Source organism: Corylus avellana, chromosome ca7 (genome assembly GCF_901000735.1).
Source record: "Corylus avellana chromosome ca7, CavTom2PMs-1.0".
NCBI lineage: Eukaryota > Viridiplantae > Streptophyta > Magnoliopsida > Fagales > Betulaceae > Corylus > Corylus avellana.
In genome coordinates this window covers 30,007,812-30,031,089 of record NC_081547.1, presented here as the reverse complement: position 1 = coordinate 30,031,089, position 23,278 = coordinate 30,007,812, and the positions used below count along the sequence as shown (strand labels likewise).

Here is a 23,278-nt window from a genome sequence, read left to right as displayed (position 1 = left end):
GTCGTTTGTCTAGTTGGGTGGAGTCCAGTCTAATGGGCCTTTCATTCATTACGCATATACGACACAAAGAGTCAAAGACTACGGAGAATCGTGAAATTGAGACCGCCACGTGGCACGCCCATTGCCAGAGATTCAGATTCGCATGCACACTTTCACATTGCTCCATCCTTTACACATAACAATAGCAACCTTGATAAGGAATTCATCACCACTCAGTCGGCTAAAAGCTTGATAGAGTTCACGACAACATTCATTGATGAGATATCACAATTTCAACAACTCTTGAATCAATTCTTTTATATATATATATATATATATATATATATATATATTGAGACAGATATATCAAATAAAAATATGATTTCTCGCATTTCTCAAAATCCTATTGGTGGGTGAGTTTTCACTCTCAAGATTTGTGAACGTTATTGTACAATAAAAATCCCATCGAGCAAATTGGACAACAATTTCAGTTGTTAAGACAACTCTTTCCCAGCCACAGATTAGTCAAGTTGGCTGTGGCTGCAATTGTTACAATGAAGCTGAGAGGGGTCCATACAGAATAACTTAAGAATCTATATCTGAACTGGAATCTGATTCTGCATCTGGTTGAAATTCTTTGGGTCTGATTCTATTGGTATTGGCTTCAATTGGGGGAAGTCCCTCATCATCACTAGATTCAAGCACATTCTCTTCTTGTTGGGAAGTCTGCCCATGCAAACTCCCATTGGAACCATCCACATTTGTAGATTTGAATATTTCTGGCCTGCATTGAGGGGTAGAAGCAAAATTATAAGGAATGTGAAACCAGAAAGTACAAACACGGAAACAATTTAAGGACACCAGCGTGCTCATGTTTTCCAATGAGAGCATAGAGAAAATAATAAACTGCTACATCTACTAGTCAACTGATTCAGTTGCGTCAACTCCACAAGCCAACCTTGACATCCGACCAGGTTTGCATTATCGACAAAGCTATCAGATTAGGTGCCTGTTGGTTTCAAGTAATGCCCGGACTCAATTTCAACTCACTAGTAACTCCGGGTTATAATATTGAAGGAAGCAAGGATACCAACAAAACATTAAATTAGAGAGTTGTGATATCAACTCACAGTTGTTAAAATGCGAAGTAAACTCACCATTCTGGAGATTTCTGAATCGCACGAACTTGTTCATAAAAGAGAACTTGGGAAACAATGCATGAAACCTTGCTGCCTGATTCAAGAGCCTTTTCCATTCCACTTATGTCAACCACAACAAAACTACCTGCATATTGATGAAAGAGCTATTCATATTGTAATTTAGTCCTTTAGAAGATGTCAACCCCAAAAACACACGCACACCAAAAAGTAATAGTTCATCCTAATGCTCTCTTAGCCCACCAACTTCTAAACATTCAGTAACTAAGGGCTATCTTAGTAGCAAAGCCAAACTGGATTTTGAACTCAGAAAACTGATTACAAATAAAATCGTGCTCATTTTTGAGAGCTCCTTGTTCTCAGATAATTAATGGTTAGAAGTACAGAAAATTACTAGGCATTCAGGAAATTTTCTGAAAGCTATTTATCAATTTTTTTTTTCTTCTGAAAACTGTTTCTGAACCCAGCCAAACAACATGCATAATACCATTTTTACTTACAAAAAGAAAACTGTATAATATATGTTTTTCAAGTTTGGGAACATAACTTCTTTTAATCCTCCACCAAATGACCTACTATTTCCTAGAAAGTAAAATGGACTAATAAAATCTATAAATGGCTAGTTGATAAAAGAAAAACCAGAAGCAAATACAAAGGTCAACTCAGAGTTTAAGCTCCGTCCAAGAGTTAACTCACTGACAGAAAAGGTTATATCATAAAGTTTATGGAAGTGAAAAACATATATGACACAAAAGTAATTGATCAACCACAAACAAATAATAACAAGCAACTATCACAATATTAACAACATATAAGTTTTATGGCTTTCCAGACGGAAATTGACTTGACCCAAAGATTCCATAAAACTGCAGGAATGCTCTGTAAATTTACATGGAAAAAAGCTCAACTAGTTTTTTTTTTTTTATAAGTAACTTCATATCATTAATAAAGCGTAGAGAGGCACAACTCTAGTACACAAGGAGAATACAAGAGAACCCCTAAAAGGAAGAAGAAGAACATAAATTCAAAAAATCAGCAAAAGTAGAAACATCCAAGCTATGATACTTTTCTGAATTTGAATTGAGTTAACATGAAGCAAACCTCGTTTAATCCACATGCTCTTTTGAAACTTAGCCGGAAACAATGCCAGTGATTTCTCCCCTTTTGCATCCATTACCTTAGGAGATAGATAAAGGTAGCAGGATTAAAGCATGTCAGTGGAAGGAGGGGAAATATGCTTCTTCAGAAAAGTGCTAGTTAATCAATATTGGGAAAAACCCAATTCCACAAGATCTTTGCACTTCGCAATTCATAGAATGGATAAAGAATCAACTACATGGGTATGACCAAAAGGTCATAAACGAAAAGCTAAGACATTTTTGGGGCCAACACTCATTCTACACACACAAAGAGAAAGCAACTGTAATGTATAAAAAGAAGTTGAAAAGGAAAGAAAAAAGTGTAGCTCTGTACCTCAATGAGATTAGAACCTCGAAGAGAGAGCACTTGCATAATGCCCTGCCCGTCCCGCAGATTCAAGCTGTCTTCCTTTGCTGCCCTCTTCAGATTCTTCCTTCCTCCTTTCATGTCCCCTTTCTTACTCTTACAACTAAACACTTCCAACACCATTCACCAAACACAGCCACTTCAAAATCAAGCTTAGAGGAAACACCTAGCACGCCAATCCTTTGGAAGGCCCTTGATGTTTTGCTAAAGTAGGATTTGGATTCTGATCAGTAGCAATAGAAACAAAAGTTTACACAAACAAAAACTGAAAAAAATAAAAAAATAATAATAATAATAAAAAGAGGGGGATCTTGAAGATGGGGAATTAGGAATGTACTGGAGACTTGAGCATAGCGATGAGGAGGTGAGGGAGGGAGAGAAGAGATGGATGAAACCTTAAACTCAAGTTGGCTTTATTTTGTATTAACTAGTGCGTGGGTTTTTTTTCATATATATTAATATATTAACCTATAACATGCTAGTATATATTCGATAACATCCACACAAAAGAACATATGTATACAAGACAATTGATATTAATTTATAAATTAGATAAGAAAATGTTAAGTTATTCGCTCAAAATGCTACATACAATTTACAAAATTTGTAAACATGATGTTTTTGAACCTCCAGAAAGATAAACTAATAGCAGCCTAAATTCCAATTAAACCCAAAAAAAAAAAAAAAAGGGGGAGTGCATGCACAAAAATCCTTGAACCATCTCAACCAATCTAAATTCCTTTTCGAAGCTTTTTATTCTTCAATTCCTTGTCTTGAGTAGTAAAGCAATTACCTGTTTATATGTCCTCTTTCCATATTTGCTAATATAGTAATTCACATGTGAGTATGAGAAAATAATACATAACTGCAGCAATTATAAAATACCATTACGAATTTACAGTATGTTACCCCTAACATCCTCTTCGAGAGACATGAGAATATTGATTCTAAGTTTCATACTAATCAATACTAACATCCTAGCTAAACAACACTTGTATTTTTTCTGTTGAACCCACCACTTTCCTATTTTCCGAAAGTGAGATTTCAATTTTGAGAATGTTCATTCTAATCAAGTGTAAATCAAGTATAAAGCTGAATTTAATCTGTATAAATCAACATCATGACTGCATCATTCTAACTATCAAAATCTCAGTTCATAATTTAGTAGCAGATTCATGCCGTTTCTAGTACAACTTCTGAAAAAGAGATATTTTCCAGGTAAATATAGTTCTAAAACAACAAATCTCCCAGAACTATGCTAATTAGTCATCTTTGTTGCACATGTACCATAATCTTCTTATTTCTTATTTCTTTTTTTCCCCCACTCAATGGCATCTAAATAGGACTCGGGGATATACTCTAAACTGCTTAATGTTTTGATGTTTGCACTTGGGTCTGAAATGGTAACACCATTATAAAGTTTCACACGCATATAAGGACAACTTGTCAAAACATGACAAATGTAAGGAAGTTCTATAAAAGGATGTCCCCAAAACAATTTACCAAAACAGGATGTAAAAATTATATTTCTAAAAATTATAGATACATGCAGTTAAAGGGTTATATATTATATAATCAACTAGTCCAATGATGGTTACTTGAAAAGTCTTAAGAGTAGTTCAAACATGAACTACCCTTTGTTTTAAATATTCGGCACAATCACCCAACTTGATCTTACGTACCCTTTATCTTCTCCTCTTCTCTCGTACCTTTCATCGAACAGCTTATAGCTAACAATGGATAACAACTATTCAACCACCACGCACACAAAACCAAACAAAACTGAAAGAGAAACAAATAACTAAAAAGAAACAAAAAGAGGAACTAATGTCATTGGAGTTGTTGGACTATCTGCTGTGTAGGAAGAAGTACGGAGAAAGAGATAGAGCAAAAAGTTTACGAATTGGATAAGTAGATATTAAGTTCTTCTTCTTCCTCTCTTTTTTATTGCCAAATCTCGCTGTCGCTCTTACTCAGATTCTCTTATACTCTCAGTTTGTCACTGTCAGCAATGGGAAGCTTTGGCGCCGGTTTTCTTGACGAGAGATTCCACGTCTTCGGAGCTGGTTCAACGGCTACCGGCACGGCGGCGGTTGAGGTTTGATCAGGTGCTTCTGTGGCTCCATCGTTTTCTTTCTCCAATGGGCACTCTATAAACTTAAGAATTTGCAGCGTGCGTGGGGAGTTACGGAGCGACCGAGAGATGGAGAAACTCTAAACGCATTAAAACTCACGTTTAGGTTTTATGGCTTACCCCTTTGGATTCAGATCCACGGCTAAAATTGCCCTAGCTTTTTTTTAAAAGAGGTATAACGATTAACGACCACAACAATAACCCCAACTTCTCTCTTACGTGGCCACTTTTAAAAATAAATAAATAAATTTATATGGTATAACGACCACAACAATAACCCCAACTTCTCTCTTACGTGGCCACTTTTAAAAATAAATAAATAAATTTATATGGGTGGGTTCTCTTGTAGTACAAAATTTATGAGCTTGTTTATAACCTAAAGAATCAAAATGAAAAACTTCACTTGAGCACAAAACAGAACAACCCACAAAAGTCCAATGATGCAAAAATTACTAAGTAAAACCTAGATGAGAGAACCCCAAAATGCAGAATCTAGGGCATTTTAGCCTGCATAACCCCGGTTGATACAAGTTTGGAGTTTTAGCCGAGAGTGTCCAAATGCATAATTTAAAACCAAAGGTTTCTATTACCTCAAATTTAGTTTCTAATTCATGAAACAAAGCATTGAGAAGAGAGAGAGCAACTACTTATTGCCGATGGAGGAGAGAGAGGGAGCCTTCTTCAATGCCGATGGGAGAGAGAGAGACTTTCTTCAACGCGGTGGCTGGTGGAGTAGAGAGAGAGACTACTTGCCGGTGGAGGAGAGAGAGAGACTACTCGTTGGTGGAGCAAAACCCGTTCTTAGAGAGGGAGGTAGGTTGCCGGTGGCTAGTGGAGAAGTTGGGTCTTTGTTGGGTCATTGTTTGAACTTTATCATTTTCATTTTTAAAATAGGCTAAGCCTAGAACGTGCCACCTACTAAAAAGAAAGTGACATGTACCGAGGTAAGGTAAAAAGATAAAAAGCCCCGGGACCACCCGGTCATTTTGGGGTGGCCCCACATTTGCTTCACATGGCCGCGGCCACCCCGGTTGCCCGAGGGCTGTCTGGAGTGGTCACGGCTGCCCTCGGCCACTTCTATTTTATTTCAATTTTTTTTTTTTTTTATATGAGTTTGTAAAAAAAAAAAAAAGATATGGGGTTTTTCATAATTTTGATTAAATTCTAATTTTTAAATGTGTTGTTGTCAAACTAAGGAATATGAATAGTTGTCCCCAAGAGGTAGCTCAATCGGTTGGGACCACACTTAATGAAGCGGAGGTTACTAGTTCGAATCTCCCTCCCCCTCTTGTGTGGACATGTCAAAAAAAAAAAAGAATAGTTATTATATTCCACACTCTTCTATTCCTAGTAATAACTATTCATTTTCCAATGGCATAGACATTTCGCGAACTAAATGAGACCAACATTTCATATGTGAAATTATATAATTTATGAATGGTGTTAAAAATTGTTCCCTACATGCAATGATAAGAGTAACATATTCATGCCAGAATCTAATGACAGCGTCAACTCAATGCCCTAAAGTACCCTATCTACAGGGGGTAGGTATCGGTTCAGTTCAGTTCGGTAAAGTCATTATCGATCGGTTAACCGAAATTGTTTGTTAAATCGGTTAATTCACTGATTTCATTTCGATAACAATTATTTCATAATTTTCGGTTAATTTCAGTCAATTAATCAGTTAACCATGAACTTTTTTAATTGGGTCAATATTATTTTTAAATGCGTCAAAATTACTTATTTTGGGGGCCCTTTTTTTTTTGCTAAAATAACTTATTGAACATTAGATGCAAGCAATAAAATATAAAATGAAAAAAACTTACCAAATACTTGTAACAAAACATCACTTTGAAAAGTCTATTCGTCAAAGCCTTAATTTGTGTCAAACTTGGCAGTTAGATTCGGTTTGGTTATACATATTTTGGTTCAATTAGGTTAACTGACAAAAAAAAATTTATACCGATTAATCAAACCGACATCAATATAAAAAAATTCATACCAATTTTTGACTTGAATAAGTTGATTCACGGTTAATTTCAGTTCAGTCATGGTCAATATGCTGTTAATTTGACAACCCCTACTTGTCAGGTTAGCCTAGCCCTCAACAGTAAGTACCCGAAGCAACCAACAATGTTGCATATTTACAAAATTCTTTTTTTTTTGAAACTGCATATTTACAAAATTCTAACGTTGCAAACTTGCAACTGGACTTCAATCTCACCCTGTTCTTGATTCCAACTCTGAACCACACAATTTTGGTTTCAGGTTCGAAATCTATGGTTGCTTTCTATTTTCCTTAAATATATTTCTTTCTTAACTCATTCTTTAGTATTATGGCTCCTAAATTACATTTATCGTTCCCAGATACAATACTAATATGTTTGCGATGCTTCTGTGCATTCTCTATGTGACCCGTTTCTCTTTGTATCAAAGTTCTTTACCAACTCTAGCAATTGCCTGTGTTGCGCCATTCTTCTATGTTTGTTTTTTCATATTCTTTTTCCAATTTTAGTTAGACTACCTGGGTGCTCTTCCTTACCTTTCAATTAAACGTATGCTCGTTACTTTTTCCTTCTTCTTGTTGTTTCACGTTGATAATTGCTTCTTGAATTATGAAATTTCCTACCTGAATTTGTACCAATGTCATCTGAGAACTGAAGATGCTTATTAAAGTTTATATTTTTACCCTTTGATGCTGGGTTTGTTTTTTTTAGTTTGATAAGTTGCCAACTTTGAGTGATTTTTTCTTATAGTCATGGGTAGAAGGAAGCAAAGCCATCCCCATCATTCGGGTAGGGTAATTTTAGAAAGCCATGATACCACTGAAGCAGGGCTGCAGAATCAGCAAGCTATCAATACCGAGCAAGTGCAAAATAATGAATTTGATATAGCTGATGAGCCTTATTTCGTGGAAGTTGATCGAGCTTCTTGGGTTTCAGATGAGCACCTTGATGTTTCGGAAATTGTTCTAACTGCTTTGAATTTGCGGGAAGGGTTTTCTGGCTGTGAAGTGAGTGAGGATTTTTTCCAGGATTCGAAGTATACCTTAAGGTTTAAGGTGTGCAATGTAAATGAGTTTCTTGGTCGTATTAAACTAGGTCATTGGCCCGTGTTATCCTCTAGTGATGTATCTTTAGAACTCGTAAAAATATGCACAAGAGATGATACAGAGAGACACTCAGTGATTTTATCAGGGAGTTTTGATGGACCGGATGAGGGTATTTCTGGTCTTGTTCACTTGGCAAGTTTGAAGTTTATGACACTTAGGCCAGTTATAGGAATTACATCGTTAGAGAACATTTCATCTTTCAGAATGAGGGTGGAGATTCTTAAAAGTGCCTTTGAAGCTTGTGAGTCACTTTTGGAGAATAAGAGGCAACAATGGAAAAGGAGTATGATGAATGTAATGGCTTGGCTGAGACCAGAAGTAATGACTTCGGAGGCTAGGTATGGCGTTACTATATCAACAGAAATGGAAAATGATCTGCTGCTTACGGAGATGGGAGATGGTAGTCTCAATGCAAAAAAGCGTGCAAGGCTTGATGCTGCTGGGTTTTATGAAGCCATTAACCCATCCAAGTGAGTAATAGTGTTGTGTGTCTCTTACCATTATTCTTCTTTTAATGCTATATTATGTTATGCAATACCTGTTCTTTCCAACTTCTAAATTTTCTGGTTTAATCCTGCCTTTTTTAAGTCAATGGCATATCTTCTGTACAGAGTAAATCCAATGCTTGCAGATGATATACCTGACTTGCTTCCTGAGCTGAGACCATATCAGCGTCGTGCAGCCTACTGGATGGTACAACGAGAGAAAGGAGATTCAAGAAGCTTGGTAGGAAGTGGGAAAAGTTCGTTTTTCTCTCCTTTATGTTTGCCTGTGGATTTTCTCGACACACGTACAAAAATGTTCTATAATCCATTCAGGTATCATCTTCTCAATTGGTCCTGTGTATTGTGGAAAGATATTTGCGTTCTCAATTTGGATTTACTTTATCTTCAGCCCTCTCTCTCTCTCTCCCCGTATGCTTACTTTTACTTCTGTTATGTATTTTTTTTCAGTGGAAATGTTTCTTTGCAGCCAGAGCAATCTTCACCATATGTCTTTGGTGGAATTCTTGCTGGTAAGCACCACTTCCATACTGACTTGCATATGTCAAAGCTTTAATGATATCTTCTGTTTTCAACAACTTCATCCAGAAATTGTTAAAAAATTAATGTTGTTCAAAATTAGATATTATGCATAAAATTGGCCATATTTACGTCTTGAAAATGTAGTGTCCTACACAAAATTGTCTCTAATAAACTGAATACTCCATGGGACCTCATGGTTAAAAGGCCAAGATGAGTATAGCTGGTGGCCTTTCGGATTGCCTATGTTGTCACCCTGTTTCTTTTTCATAAATAAGGTTATGCATAATTCCTTATCAAGCTCAGATTCCTTACCAAACAATTTCAGATTATGTCACTTGTACATCTAAATGTGCTCCCAAATGTTGAGAGTGGCATGTTGGTGCCTAGATTTGCGATAGAGAACCTTGAAAATTAGCTTGGATGTGTAAGCCTGGTTGAATGAGTGCTAGTCATGATATTGACTAGTCCTAACTCACCTTTTCTAAAATTTGTATTATTTTTTTGCCACTCGGAGCAAATGAGGGTAAGGAGAGGAATACACCGAAGAACTTTTTTTTGCAAGCTTTTTTTTTTTTTTTTTTTTTTTTTCAATTCATTGTGATTAATTAATTGAAGACAAAAACATATAAGAGATCTTCTGAGAACGGTGGCTGTGGTTTGTGTAATTTCAAATTGTTAAGTGTAGTAAGTCTGTTTGAATATGATATGGCTCTGATTGATTTGACCATGATGATTATGACTCTTATGACTTCCACAGATGAGATGGGTTTGGGGAAAACAGTTGAACTGCTTGCTTGCATCTTTGCTCATCGGAAGTCAGCATCTGAAGATGCCATATTTATTAATACTGAATCTGAGGTTCCTTGTCACCAGAAATCTAATCTTAAGAGATTGAAAAGGGAGCGTGTTGAGTGTATCTGTGGAGCTGTCAATGAAAATCGAAAGTATAAAGGATTATGGGTACAGTGTGACATATGTGATGCTTGGCAACATGCAGATTGTGTTGGGTATTCAACTAAAGGAAAACATCTAAAATCAAGTGAAGTTTCTGGCGGACAAGGATGTGAAAAGAGATCAATGGCTGATACAAAAAAGCACATGAGAAAGAAAAATACGGCCAACATAGTTGTGAGAGAAGGGGAACACATTTGCCCACTATGCTCGGAACTGATGCAAGCAACTAACTCTCCTGTTGCTACTGGTGCCACTCTTATAGTCTGCCCAGCTCCTATATTGTCTCAATGGCATGCTGAAATTATACGGTATAATTTTTGCTTTTACTATCCCCCCATTCTTCTTAAATCTCAGTATCCCTTAATAGTACATTTGACTTAATTTTCATATTTTGCATAAGTTGTTGAATTCTAAGATGAACTTTATCTTGATCTATATGTTGAGCAATTAATCTTCATGAGATGTTGCGTTTCCTTAGCATTTTACATGATGAGAAGATCTCCAATCCCTATAGCTTTAACTAGTTTTCCGGTCATCCAAGAACCACATTTGCGCTAAGGGCCATTGGGAAGGCATTATGGGAAAATTTTTAGCTACGCATGGTCCATCATGTTTGTGGGAGCACAAGTCCTCATAAGTGTGATGATGAACATTTATATTCTTGTGCACATCTGCGTGCGCGCTCACACAAAGATTCTAAATTTCATCCTTGCTCATACCATATGTATCAACTGACGCATTGTTTGTAATCTATTATCCTAGTCATACACGTCCAGGTTCTTTAAAAACTTGTGTCTATGAAGGCGCGAAAATCACTTCTCTTTCAGATGCATCTGAAGTGGATATCAGCGAGCTTGTCAGTGCTGACATCGTATTAACCACATATGATATACTTAAAGAAGATCTGTCACATGACTCTGATAGGCATGAAGGTGATCGACGCTTCATGAGATTCCAGAAGAGGTTTGTGATTTAATGTTTTTGTTTGTGATGACATCTTCTCTTTGCCCAAACTTTGCTCCTTCCTTACTTTTGAACTATTTTACTCTACTCTGTACAAATTTCTGAGCACAGGTATTAAGTTGCAGCAAATTGCTTGTAAGGCTCTCTTATAGTGTAGATCTAGCTCGTGTGTCAAGTATTTCAGGCAACTACACCCACAGAAATTTTCTGCATAAGTTTGGAATTAATTCTATTGCTGTGGAGATTTGTTTGATAGCCTAATAAATGTTTTGAGAAAGAAAGAGAATGGCAGTTTTGGAATTAGAAAAGAGAAAGTTTAAATAAGCTACTGTCCTAGTTTGGTGTTTTATATCAAACTAGCATTAAATACCTCTGAGGAATATCCTAGTTCCACTCTGATCTAGGATATGTTGTTTAATATCTGCATCTGGACCTGTATGTATATTTTTTCTTCAGAAATTAATTTGAATGTGATTACTTACAACCAACATTAGGTCATGATATTTATTTCAGTTTTCAGAAGCTTTCTATGTTTTATTTCTGATTCATCAGTACAATGTCTTTCCTAAAATCAACAACAGTTATCTGTTGTAAACTTCATTTTTGTCATGGTCTGTTTCTAAAATTTTATGTAATCAGTTCCAAGACCAGAAGGAGGAGGAGGCCTAGATAGGTTGATAGCCAGCTAAGAAAAATGGTCACACTTAATGAATATTTATCAGTTACTTGGTCACATATAAATGCTCATCAATTGCAAAAGACTTATGCAGTCCAGGTGTAAAGACTTCCCTTTTTCCTTTGATACTATTCCTTAGAAACATTAATGGGTTAATTTCGGATGTAGAGCTCTCTGAGTTGAATGTTTTACAATGGGAGGTCATTTGGTTGCAGATTTCCTGTTATTCCAACTCTTCTTACCAGAATATTCTGGTGGAGGATTTGTTTGGATGAGGCTCAAATGGTGGAGAGTAATGCTGCTGCTGCCACTGAAATGGCTCTTCGGTTATTTGCTAAGCATCGGTGGTGCATAACAGGGACTCCTATACAACGCAAACTGGACGACTTATATGGACTTCTACGATTTCTTAAAGCAAGTCCTTTTGATGTTTCTAGGTGGTGGATTGAGGTTATACGAGATCCATATGAGGTATATGGTTCTCTATATTTTTCATTTTTGGTGATCTAGTATATGCAATGTGACTGTAAGGGGGCTATGCATGCTACACTTGGTACTGCATTTCATATGATTGGAAATAAGTATAGCTTGGTACTGCATTTCATATGATTGGAAATAAGTATAGTCCTTTATGCTACAACTTCCTTGCGAGGTGATAGAATTGCTTGCTTTTCCTTCTCTTTTACCCCTAAGTTCTTTCAGTGGCTAAATACTGGTGCTACCCTAGCAGTTGAGCGTGCAATGGTGGACACTAAAGACTGTCTTTGCAATGTTAATGCTTATATTAAATAATTGCCGCTGCTTGCCCTTACCCAAGGATTTAGAAGGTATTTAATTGAAATCAATAAAGTTACATGACTTGTCAATGATTCAGCCATTTTGATACTTTGACCCATCAGTGTTATATCGTAAAGTTTGATGTCAACAGTTCAATGATGGTGTTAGAATTTAGGGTTTCTATATTTGGTTAGATATTTTCCTTATTAGAATATTTATCACTTATGTATGATTGTACCTTATTTGCATTCACTTCACCTACCACAATTCCCCTATAAAAAGGGATCATTTGTATTGTAAACACATCCAATTGAATAAGAGCAAAATGTAGCCCTATGGCAATTCCTTGTGGTGGGTGTAGGTCTCTAAGGCCGAACCACCCCAAAATCTCGCCTCATTTTTCTCTCTTGCTTCCACTTCCTTTTTATATTTCATCACAAAATTTCTACAAATGGTACCTAACACATGTTAATGCTTATATGTTGGATTTAGACTGGAAAAAAAAAAAAGGAAAAAAAAAAAAAGACCATTGTATTTTTTATAAGGTTCATTGTACTAATGCTAAACATACATAGAAGAGAAAAAGTTTTTGGATGTCAACAATCTCTGAAGGTTTCAAAAACATTTTAGAGGTGCTCCTCCTTTGCGGAGAAAATGAGCGATAGACTTTGATATTTCTCTTGGGAGAAGAAGATGCAGTTTATAGAAGTGTTCATTTAGACAACCATGAAAAAGGATGGACAGAGAATGAAATATATTCACGTCTCTATGACATGTATAAAGCTAGCATTAGGTTGCTAAACAGTTGGCATGATGGAATTTGTGACAAAAGTAGTAAGCAATTATGCTTTTGTAAGTTTATATAATGATTCCAGTAACGACATGTAAAGAGCATTGAGTAGCATGTAAGAACTCTTCAAGATGTGGTGAACATTTCCAAGGAGAGTAGAGTATGTTCTATTCGAATGTTAGATTTTGACCTCTTCTTAACTGATTACTTATTTATAAATTCATTAGTCATATTTAAGATAAGATACCTTGCACATTTTTCTCACAGGAGTTGGGGCCAAACCTACTAATGAAACATAACTTTGAAAAGACTTATTATATGAGATATCCTTCTTTTCTAAAGAAAAGTACCTAAGTACCCACCTCCCTCTCAAACCCCCTTCCCCCCCCTCCCCCTCCTTCCCACCTCCCATTGCACATGGACCTTTGCTTTCACATTTGTCATGTTGTCATGTACTTTAGTCTCTTTCCTTGAGTGGTTTTACCGAGCCTTTGTGGAGTTCCAAATATTTGTATATTGCTCCATTTTCTTAATGTTGCTATTTACCTTTCCAGAGGAGAGATGCAGGAGCTATGGAATTTACACATAATTTCTTTAAACAAATCATGTGGCGTTCATCAAAAAGATATTTAGCAAATGAGTTGCAGCTTCCCCCTCAGGATGAGTGCGTCTCTTGGCTCACTTTCTCACCAATTGAAGAGCACTTTTACCAAAGGCAACATGAAACTTGTGTGAGTTATGCCCGTGAAGTTATTGAAAGTTTGAAAGATGATTTTCTAAAGAGGAAAGTCCAAGGTTATTAATTTTTATTCTGTGACTTCACATAAGAGTCAGTTACAAGAAATATACCAATTTTCAAGTAGGACAAGCAATTTTTAAAGTTTACACTTATGTTCTTGCCACTTTTTCCAGGTTCTGTATCTTCTGATGCTTCTTATGATCCTTTCATAACTCATGCGGAGGCTGGAAAACTGCTAAATACACTCTTGAAGCTTCGCCAGGCCTGCTGCCATCCTCAAGTGGGAAGCTCAGGGCTGCGTTCTTTGCAACAATCCCCCATGACTATGGAGGAAATATTGATGGTGGGCGAATTATGAGAAAATTATTGGTCTCTTTTTATAGAAAAACTTTAGCAAGTAGTTCTTTCTGTCTAAACAGATTGTATTCTGTAGGTTCTCATTGGTAAGACGAAGGTAGAAGGGGAGGAAGCTCTGAGGAGAATGGTTGTTGCTTTAAACGGGCTTGCTGGGATAGCTATAATTGAGAACAATTTTGGTCAAGCAGTATCATTGTACAAGGAAGCACTGGCTTTAGTTGAAGAGCAGTCCGAAGATTTCCATCTAGACCCTCTATTGAATATTCACATTCATCATAATCTTGCTGAGATACTCCCATTGGCTACAAACTACTCAGAACAACTCCACTCAGAGGGACAACATTTCCCTGAAAGCTGTGAAAAGAAGGCCTCCAAAATAGATGGCAGTGAAGAGTGTGATCAACATGTTATGAAGAGGCGAAAAGTGAGTGGGGAAGACTCTATGGATTTCACAATTGAGGGTGGGAATCCAACAGGTTGTACAACTGGCATATCAGAAAATGGCTTAAATGGTGATCAAGAACGTGATATTGAGCCCCATGTATCATCCAGTTACATCAGTGAAAAATGTTTAAGATCAGTGTGTGAGAATATAAAGCAGAAGTACTTATCTGTGTTCAGTTCAAAGCTATCCATAGCTCAACAAGAGTTCAGAAAATCTTACATGCAGGTATGTTTCCTCCATGATGTTCCATTGCATTTGGGGATTTAAGACGTGATATATATTTTACAATTTTATTGTGTTAAATACGGATAATGCACTTTGATGTTATGGATTTGTTAGCAATTTGTGCTGCAATCTGATTATGTAATTACAATTATTGACTGGTCTATATGCAATCAGCTCAGATTTTTTTGGTGGAAATTTGAAAATTTAATTAAGAATCATCTTAAAAATGTAGATCCATTTGCATCTTTCTCATACAAAACCAAAGCTCCGTAAGGAAGCTTATCCAAGCATATGTCTCTAACCACATAAAACTGCACATAAGCTATACTGCCTCCTACACGTGTCTAGACCTCCATGCTCCAGCCAATTTAGAGATCTTCCCGACCACTGTTCTCACCCTCCAAGGGACTTCTTTAGGATCACCAACAGTCCTTTGCATTTGTCGAGCCAATAGCAGTGGTAATATTTCTCAATTTCTTCTGGCATCCCAACTCCATGCCAAATCAGATAAATTCCTGCTCATGTTTCACTGATGTAGGAGAAGTAGCTAAAGCAAGAGCGCACAATAGCCTTCTCTAGTGATCCATTATCACCCCCTACCTGGGAGACACTTCTCACACTGGTGTAATGACCTTCTTTATCAATCAACCACCACCAACAGGAGGAGCACCCCCCACCCCAACCATTAATAACTTGTTACGGAATTCTGCACACAATGGACAGTAATCCACATCTTGAGTGCCTTTTTTTTCTTTTAATGAAGTATCTTCTGTAGCAGTTTCCCCAAACTTCTTTTGTTTTTGCTTTGCAGCAACAAAGAGAAAAGAAAAGCATGTTTCTTCTCTTGCTTTTTAGAAAAATTTTAAGATATATTATTTATTATTATGGTTGACAAATCTACTCTTAAACTAATCACTACCATGTGATAGAAATGTTATAGTGCAACACATTTTAAGATTTTAATATTTATCACCATAACTAATGGTAGTCAACTTCTTTAGGAGTTCCTTTATTATGTTTTGAACAGGCTGGATAATCATGCAGTTCGTAATGTTTATGTGTTAAAGGTTGTTTCTTATAGTTTATCTTACATCGCGTATGATTTATTTTATTTTATTTTATTATTATTATTATTATTTTTTTGTGGAGGTTTGTCATGCGCTTGGAGACAGAAAAAATCAACATACAGTTTGGTGGTTGGACGCCCTGCATCATACTGAGCAGAACAAGAACTTCTCCAGTGAGCTGATAAAAAAGATTGAAGAAGCCATCTCAGGAACTCCAAACAATTCAAGGTCATCAAGAATTTCATCCCGGTTAGTTATTTATTTTACTCTATATTATATTATTTTGCATTAAATATATTGACTATTTATCTTTGATTTCCCAAACCATTATTTGTAATTGTCTTAACATTGAATGAGATATACTTTCCATCTCAAGAGGGCAGCTCATATTTTTGCTGAGGGATACTCACTAATTATCATCAATTATTGTGAAGAAACCATCTACTTGTTAGTCTTGAATTGTTTATTTCTGAAAAGTGTTTAGCATAGAACAGAGCACACTCAAAATTGGATCAAGTTCTAATTTTCATATCGACTCCCTATCTTTCTAAGATTACTGAATGTCATTATGAGGTACTTTGTGCAAAAAGATTAATGACATAAATTTGGAATTCATTATAATTAGTGATGTATTTGTAGTCATTATGTAAACAATTCTTGATTTAAATCTGATAGCAGTTGCATCAGAATCAGTGACAATACACACCATGGTGTAAACATGGATGTCAGACCTTGGTATCCAGCTTTTCATAGAGGAAAAGAGTGCTAGAAATCATAGAATTCCATTGTAACTAGGAATATACTATGTTAGAAGGCAAAGGTGAAAACCCTTTGCCTGGTGTTCTCAATAGAAGGTAACTAGTAAATGTAACCTTGTGAAATATTATGTTTCTATTGGATAGTAATTTTTGTAGCTTCTAGTCCAGATTTCGGAGCATAAGTTCTCTAAAGTATCATATACAGACTGGTTTGGATCTATTGGAGGACTCTAGGATAGTGTTACTTGATCGACTCCTGGAAATTGATCAAACAATGGAGAAACCAAAAGAGGCAGATATTGAACGGGTGAGATACTGTCAAAATTGCAACGCTAATGGGGATGGTCCTGCATGTGTTGCATGTGAATTGGACGGATTATTTCAGGTTTGCTAATCAACTCGTCTATTAACCTTAACTCCTTGACAATTAAATTCGTGGTGGTTTTTCAGAATTCTTGACTTCTTTCTCCAGGATTACGAAGCCAGGCTCTTTCGTCTTAATAAAGAACATGGAGAGATGATTACATCTGCTGAAGAGGCCTTACATTTTCAGAAGAAAAAATTCGCGCTCAATCATTATGATTGGAGCAAACCAAAGGAAGTCCGCGAGAAGAGAGATGCTGGGGAAAGAGTTGTGGTTGGTTATAATTTCATTGCCTTAAAGTGCATCCAAGTTTTGCTTACGCCTATGAAATTCAGATTTATTTTATTTTATTTTTTAAAATTTCCAGATATTTGAAGCCTCGTTGTCTCCTTCTTTCTGAATTTCAGGCCCTTGACACAATGCAATTATGTACTCTCTTGTCACCCAATTCTCCCCCCACCCACATCCCAAAAAAAAACCAACAAATTTCTAGGGAGAAGGGGGAGAGAAGGATAGAGAATCAATTTCTCATATTTTATTCCATCAAAGTCTGCTTTCAGTGGAACAAATCATAAATAGACTCACAACTAAACCCTAGAGCAACGCCCATTTATTGATTTACCTAACATAATCTAGGACAACGCCATTTATTGAATTACCTAAAATAGTCTAGGGCAGCACCCATTTATTGACTTACCAAAAACATAAAACTAAATATTAATAACCTAATTAATTAATAAGATCTAAATTAAAATAAAATTTGTGTCTTGCCATCTGCATCAGTAGTCTTTTATTCCTTATTTTGTGGTGTTCATCGGATGAAGTTGAGAACAACACACTAAATCCAAATCATTGTCTGGAATGCATTTTATAAAACTAATGTTTCTCCATCCTGGAGTTGAATTATATATGACCACATATTTGTTGACCTCCTCGCCGGTACTGTCTTTCTTGTTATTTTTCTGTTAATGATGTATCAAAAAATGAAAGAATTTAAATCTACAGTTCATTACCTCTTAAACCCACAAGTACCGGGAGCAACTATAACTAGGTTTGGGTTTGATACAGATATTCTGGGAATTTATTATTGTCATTTTCATTCCTGGCAGTTAATGTGATTTTTAAAAAAGTGAAGAGCACTTGTTCTCATAATTTCTTTTGTTGATAATATCGACTGATAGGTCTCAAGATCTCCATCTGAATTGGAAATTGTTCTTGGAGTTATAAAGAGCTATTGCAAGGCTCAGTTAGGGAGAGAGGGTATGTCAGAAGCCAAGCAGCAGCTACACATTCTTGAGGTATAGCCTAATCAATCCCTTTTCACTGGCCGCAACTCCTTTACTACCACCAGGCATTAACCCATCATGCCCAAATGATTTGAAGTAGAGAACCTCATTCCTTATTTTATTGGCCTGTTAATTGCCTGCTCAAAACTTTCCAGGAGTCCTAAGTCAATATACATGCAACTATGCATGGTCAAAGATTTTTTAAAATATGTGACCTTTTCTTTTCACTTGGTTAAGGGCATGCGAAAGGAGTATGGCCATGCACGGTCCTTGGCAATAGCTCAAGCTCAAGTTCTATGTGCGCATGATGAAATTAAAATGGCGACAACACGATTACATCTTAAAGAAAATGAGAATGATATAACGGTTGATGCCTTAAGTCAAGAAGAATTACCTTCAGCTAGTGTACAATACTCTGATGACAAGTTCATCTCTTTGGCCTTGTTGTCACGTATAAAAGGGAAACTTCGTTACTTGAAGGTACAAACGCATAGTTTATCGGAAAGTTTCAAGTTTGTGAATAGTTTTCATCGGTATATTTTCTTTGCCGCTGTTGGTACTAAGTCTATGTATCATTTCCAGGGTTTGGTACTGTCAAAACAAAGATCGCCACAGGAAAGCCCAAATGATTCCTCATTAACTCAAGAGAAAGGTAGCTTGTCAACTTCTTCGGAACTGAAAAGTGGATGTGTACCCAAAGCTCATGAGGAAACATGCCCAGTTTGTCAAGAAAAGTTGAGCAATCAAAAGATGGTTTTTCAATGTGGCCATGTTACATGCTGTAAATGTAAGTCTTCATCTCTTGTGCGCATTGCATTATTCGTGGTCTGGCCTCAGAAAAGTAAGGAACACTAGAGGTACCTCGAAGAAAATTTTCAATCCATCCACGAGTATATTGTTGCTCCTAAAAACAGAGAAATTAAGGCTATGTTTGCTAAACTACTCTCAAACTGTATTTTGTTTTCAGTTTGAATTTCTCACTCTTCTTAGATACATTAGCAAACAATTCGCAACACAAAACACTTATCAGTTTGAATCTCTCACACCTTCTTATACGAATATTTTGACAAAACAAGTGCTTAACTTTTATAGTGGTATGAACTAACTTATTATTTAATAAATAAAAAATAAAAATAAATAGAGTTGCGACATGGCCAGGGACAGAGGAAGGGGGTGGCCCATATAGGCCATGGCCACCCCCAACTCACAAGGGAAAAAAAATAAGTTGACGAAAAAAAAAAATTTATATTGTAATTTTTTTTTTTTTTTTTTTTTTTTGGATATCGACCCCTAGCAACACAATTTATTGGCCATTGGCCCCTGCCCATACCAAACTCTGCCTATGTCCCTACGCGTGGCCACCCTAAGTGAAGGAGAGGGGTGGCCACACAGCCACTACAATAGGCCAGGGGTGACCGACGGCCACCCCAACAAAATCGGGGTGGCCGTGTAGCCAACCCCTCTCTTCTATTGAGGGTGGCCACACAAAAACTTTTTTTTTTTTTCTTTTTAATTTTTTGTAAGAAGCTGGCTCTACATCCATTTTATTTTCTCAAAATTAGTAGGTGTAAGCCACAAAACATTTTCTCAAATGTGGACCACACCAGGAAACACTTCTTGCCGTTATCACATTAAAAACACTTTTTAAAGCACTGCTGCAGGGGTTAGTGGTGGCTTGCTCCTAGTTGTTGACAAGTCTCTCTCTCTCTCTCTCTCTCTCTGGCGACACGTGTTAGCGTGTGCCGACATTTCTTGGCTTGTATGGGGTTGTCTAGGGTATAGGTGGTGTTGTATTGAATCCAAACACTTACCCAAATACTCTAACAAACATAACCTAAATTTTTTTATTTGAAAAATCTTAACCACTTGAAAAGAAAATCCCAGAGAACCCTTAATTGGAGGAAAATGCCATTTGTGAAGTGGTATGTTGTACTTCCTTGAGTGAACAATAAAATGAGGCTCATATCAGCAATCTAAACCAGGATACTAAAAAGGGGCTATGTTCCCATACACAACCATCTGTTTTTTGAGGGCTTCTCTCTTGATTGGTAATTCCTCTCATTTTGATCGATTTCCTCTGTACAAAATTTCTTCTAATTGCAATTTCATATTTCCCTCTTGCAGGTTTATTTTCAATGACTGAGCGGAGGGTACAGGATACTAAGTTTCAAGCCAAATGGGTAATGTGCCCAACATGTCGACAGCATACAGATTTTGGAAATATTGCTTATGCTGATGATGGACAAAATGAAACTTGTAGTTCGTCTGTGGGTCATTCAAATCAAGGTCATGCGAAGTTTGAAGAATCTATGATTGTTCAGGGTTCATATGGAACAAAGGTATGCTTTCTACTAATGCCTTGTCACAAGCTAGTTAGGTATTGGTGCCATAGTAATTTTATCTTGGTTATTCTGAAGATTGAAGCAGTCACAAGAAGAATCTTGTGGATCAAGCATACAGATCCAAAGGCCAAAGTTCTTGTTTTCTCAAGTTGGAATGATGTCCTTGATGTATTGGAACATGCCTTCACTACTAATGACATCACTTATATCCGGATGAAAGGAGGCAGGTGAGAGATCCTTCAGACAACTCATTATGGAATTCACTTGCAGATTTTGACTGTAATAAGCCAAAGAACTTTGTATAGTATTCAATGATAATGACCCAAGTCTTTTAGTATATTAGGTAGTTGCAAATGAAATTATGGAGAATTGGACCAGACAGGCCAGTTTGACCGGAAAACCAGTAAATCAGCCCCTTGTTTGGTTCTGTCCATTCAATGGACTGCATAAGTGAACCAGTCAAAATGTGGTCTAATCCTATTGAATCTACAGGTTTATGAAGAGCTATGTGTTCAACCCGGTTCTTTAGAAGGGGAAGCTGAATGAAAAAATGACTAATATAAGATGCATGAGCCACTAGTACAGCACACTCCAGAAAAATCTCCAAATTATCACATTACCCCGGAATTAGTAAAACATAATAAAAATATAAGTAACTCAAATAAACTCAAAGATAAGATGAAGTGAACGCTCTTAGACATGGCCAAATGACTAGGAAACTTCCCAAGTGGGCCCCAATCTTAATCTTGCCACATAAGATAGGTGTAGAATCAAGGCATTCAGGCCTTCCGATGACGCTTCCTGTGCTATTAACAATCTCCATAAATTGGTTGTCACCTGCTTTCACAAGTCAGGATCATTTCTATTATTGAGTCTTCATCTCTGGTTTTTAAGTTGTTTACATCTTGCTATATTAGACAAACTTTCTGAAACTCAAATTTCATAAATGAGAAGCTACTTCGTTGTCCCAATAGAGTATGGGTTTCGGCAGGATAGATCAGATTTATCTAATACTTCACTGAGTCGAATACAGTAAAATTCCCAGTAGCATTTGAACTCCTTTTAGCGTTGCAATTCCTTTCTTTCATAGATGTGATCTCCTATGATATTCAGTTATTCCCCCTCCTCCTTTCCTCCCTCCTTGATTTTCTAGAAGAATCTCTGAAGTAGATTTTGATTTGGTGCCTGCAGTTAGCATATTTAATAGCATTCAATTATACAAATTTACAGCTCTCAGTTCCTGTCCAAAATCCTTCCTGCCAAGCCTTAATCACCCCTAGTCATAACCTATCATGCACTTACCAGCTTTGACGAGTGTGTGTGTGTGCGCTTTTTCATATTGCTTATGGTTATGGCTTCATAAGTACAGGAAATCACATGTTGCCATCAGCAAATTTAGAGGACAAGAAAACAGTGCCCAGGGAACTCAGAAAACACATGCCCAGCAACCAGCATCAAATTTTGTTCAGGTGTTATTGATCCTAATCCAACATGGAGCCAATGGCCTCAATCTCTTAGAAGCACAGCATGTTGTTCTTGTTGAGCCGCTACTCAATCCAGCAGCAGAAGCACAAGCTATCAGCAGGGTACACCGAATTGGGCAGGAAAATAGGACACTCGTTCATCGTTTTATGGTAGGTGCATCTTTCTAGTTATGCAATTCTCATCACATATATACATGAAATATAGAGAAACACACCCACACACAAACAACAAATACAACACTCATGCTCCCGCTAATATGGTTAACATTTGATCAAAGTATAGATGCATGGACAAGTGGGGTACTTAAATCTCTCTTGTTCTTGTGTAGGTTAAAGACACCGTTGAAGAGAGCCTGTACAAATTGAATAGAAGCAGGAATACCAATTCATTCATCAGTGGGAACACAAAAAATCAAGATCAGCCTGTTTTGACACTTAAAGATGTCGAATCCCTATTTGCAACAGTAGCACCTGCAGTACCAGAAAATGATGAAAGATTAACTGAAAGTCTCAGACATTTGCCACCTTCGGTTGCTGCTGCTGTAGCAGCTGAGAGGAGACTCAAGGAGCATACGACATGTTCTTCATGAGGATCAAATCAGTCAGTCTGTGGTAGCATAAGTTACTTGATAGAATAGAAGTGCAACAAAGCAATTTTCTGGGTCCAGCCAGATGTTCTCATCATAACCATGGCAGCCCGTTAGGGCAAGCAAGATAGCGCATCGCGTCACCCTAGGTTCTCTAATCAAAATTTTGTCTGTTGGTATCAAAGTATTTTCCTTTTTGTATATATTTTGATGTTTCTTCCTTTTTCCCCTTCATAAAGAAAATTTGTTGAGATCTCTGTGATGACAACTACGGAGGGCGAGGCTAACTTAAAATAGGAATTCATTTGTGTAATAAACTACTGATTCATTTTTTCTATTCAGGAAATAAATAATGTATTTCTATGGAAAATCTGATAATTGACTGCCCCCTCAACTCAACTAGAGGGAACAACAAGCTTTATTCTATTCCAATGAAGTTTATTTGGCTTTCCCTCTCTGTTTTTGGAAATGTAATAGCGCGTGTGAATCATGAATCCATGATCGATTAGATTTTATTGATTTAACAGTGTATAATCATATTCCTGGAATGA

At 36.7% G+C, this 23,278-nt stretch overlaps 2 protein-coding genes across 7 annotated transcripts; one reads left to right on the top strand and one right to left on the bottom strand.

Annotated features, from left to right (window-relative positions):
* Nucleotides 1-343: 343 nt before the first annotated feature.
* Nucleotides 344-5,640, bottom strand: LOC132188534 (uncharacterized). 6 transcript variants are annotated; one of them, XM_059603024.1, is made up of 5 exons: nt 5,424-5,640; nt 2,610-2,865; nt 2,238-2,313; nt 1,137-1,263; nt 344-763 (listed from the first exon to the last, which is right to left on the bottom strand). In XM_059603024.1, the coding sequence occupies exons 2-5, from the start codon at nt 2,763-2,765 to the stop codon at nt 565-567; spliced, it is 558 nt and encodes a 185-aa protein (XP_059459007.1). In that variant the 5' UTR covers nt 2,766-2,865; nt 5,424-5,640; the 3' UTR covers nt 344-564. The 6 variants fall into 6 exon arrangements, with proteins under 6 accessions (XP_059459007.1, XP_059459005.1, XP_059459004.1 ...); XM_059603022.1 differs by having other exon boundaries at nt 2,610-2,846; XM_059603021.1 differs by lacking the exon at nt 5,424-5,640 and adding an exon at nt 4,543-4,940 and having other exon boundaries at nt 2,610-2,846.
* A 1,317-nt stretch (nt 5,641-6,957) lies between these two features.
* On the top strand, nt 6,958-23,187 carry LOC132186678 (uncharacterized). Its single transcript, XM_059600683.1, has 20 exons — nt 6,958-7,044; nt 7,533-8,358; nt 8,500-8,706; nt 8,842-8,903; nt 9,671-10,175; nt 10,630-10,830; nt 11,722-11,977; nt 13,628-13,868; nt 13,986-14,155; nt 14,246-14,839; nt 15,989-16,155; nt 16,833-17,049; nt 17,137-17,301; nt 18,210-18,326; nt 18,552-18,794; nt 18,897-19,101; nt 20,439-20,653; nt 20,732-20,883; nt 22,026-22,290; nt 22,470-23,187. The coding sequence occupies exons 2-20, from the start codon at nt 7,535-7,537 to the stop codon at nt 22,728-22,730; spliced, it is 5,067 nt and encodes a 1,688-aa protein (XP_059456666.1). The 5' UTR covers nt 6,958-7,044; nt 7,533-7,534; the 3' UTR covers nt 22,731-23,187.
* Nucleotides 23,188-23,278: the final 91 nt, after the last annotated feature.

Coding starts and splice junctions, on each gene's coding strand:
- LOC132188534 (XM_059603024.1), bottom strand. CDS start 2,765: ATGGTGTTGGAAGTGTTTAGTTGTAAGAGTAAGAAAGGGGACATGAAA. Junction 1,264..2,237: donor GAGCATGTGGATTAAACGAG/GTTTGCTTCATG, acceptor ATCAATATGCAG/GTAGTTTTGTTGTGGTTGAC. Junction 764..1,136: donor ATTCAGAAATCTCCAGAATG/GTGAGTTTACTT, acceptor CCCTCAATGCAG/GCCAGAAATATTCAAATCTA.
- LOC132186678 (XM_059600683.1), top strand. CDS start 7,535: ATGGGTAGAAGGAAGCAAAGCCATCCCCATCATTCGGGTAGGGTAATT. Junction 16,156..16,832: donor TCATCAAGAATTTCATCCCG/GTTAGTTATTTA, acceptor CTTCTAGTCCAG/ATTTCGGAGCATAAGTTCTC. Junction 19,102..20,438: donor CCATGTTACATGCTGTAAAT/GTAAGTCTTCAT, acceptor TCCCTCTTGCAG/GTTTATTTTCAATGACTGAG.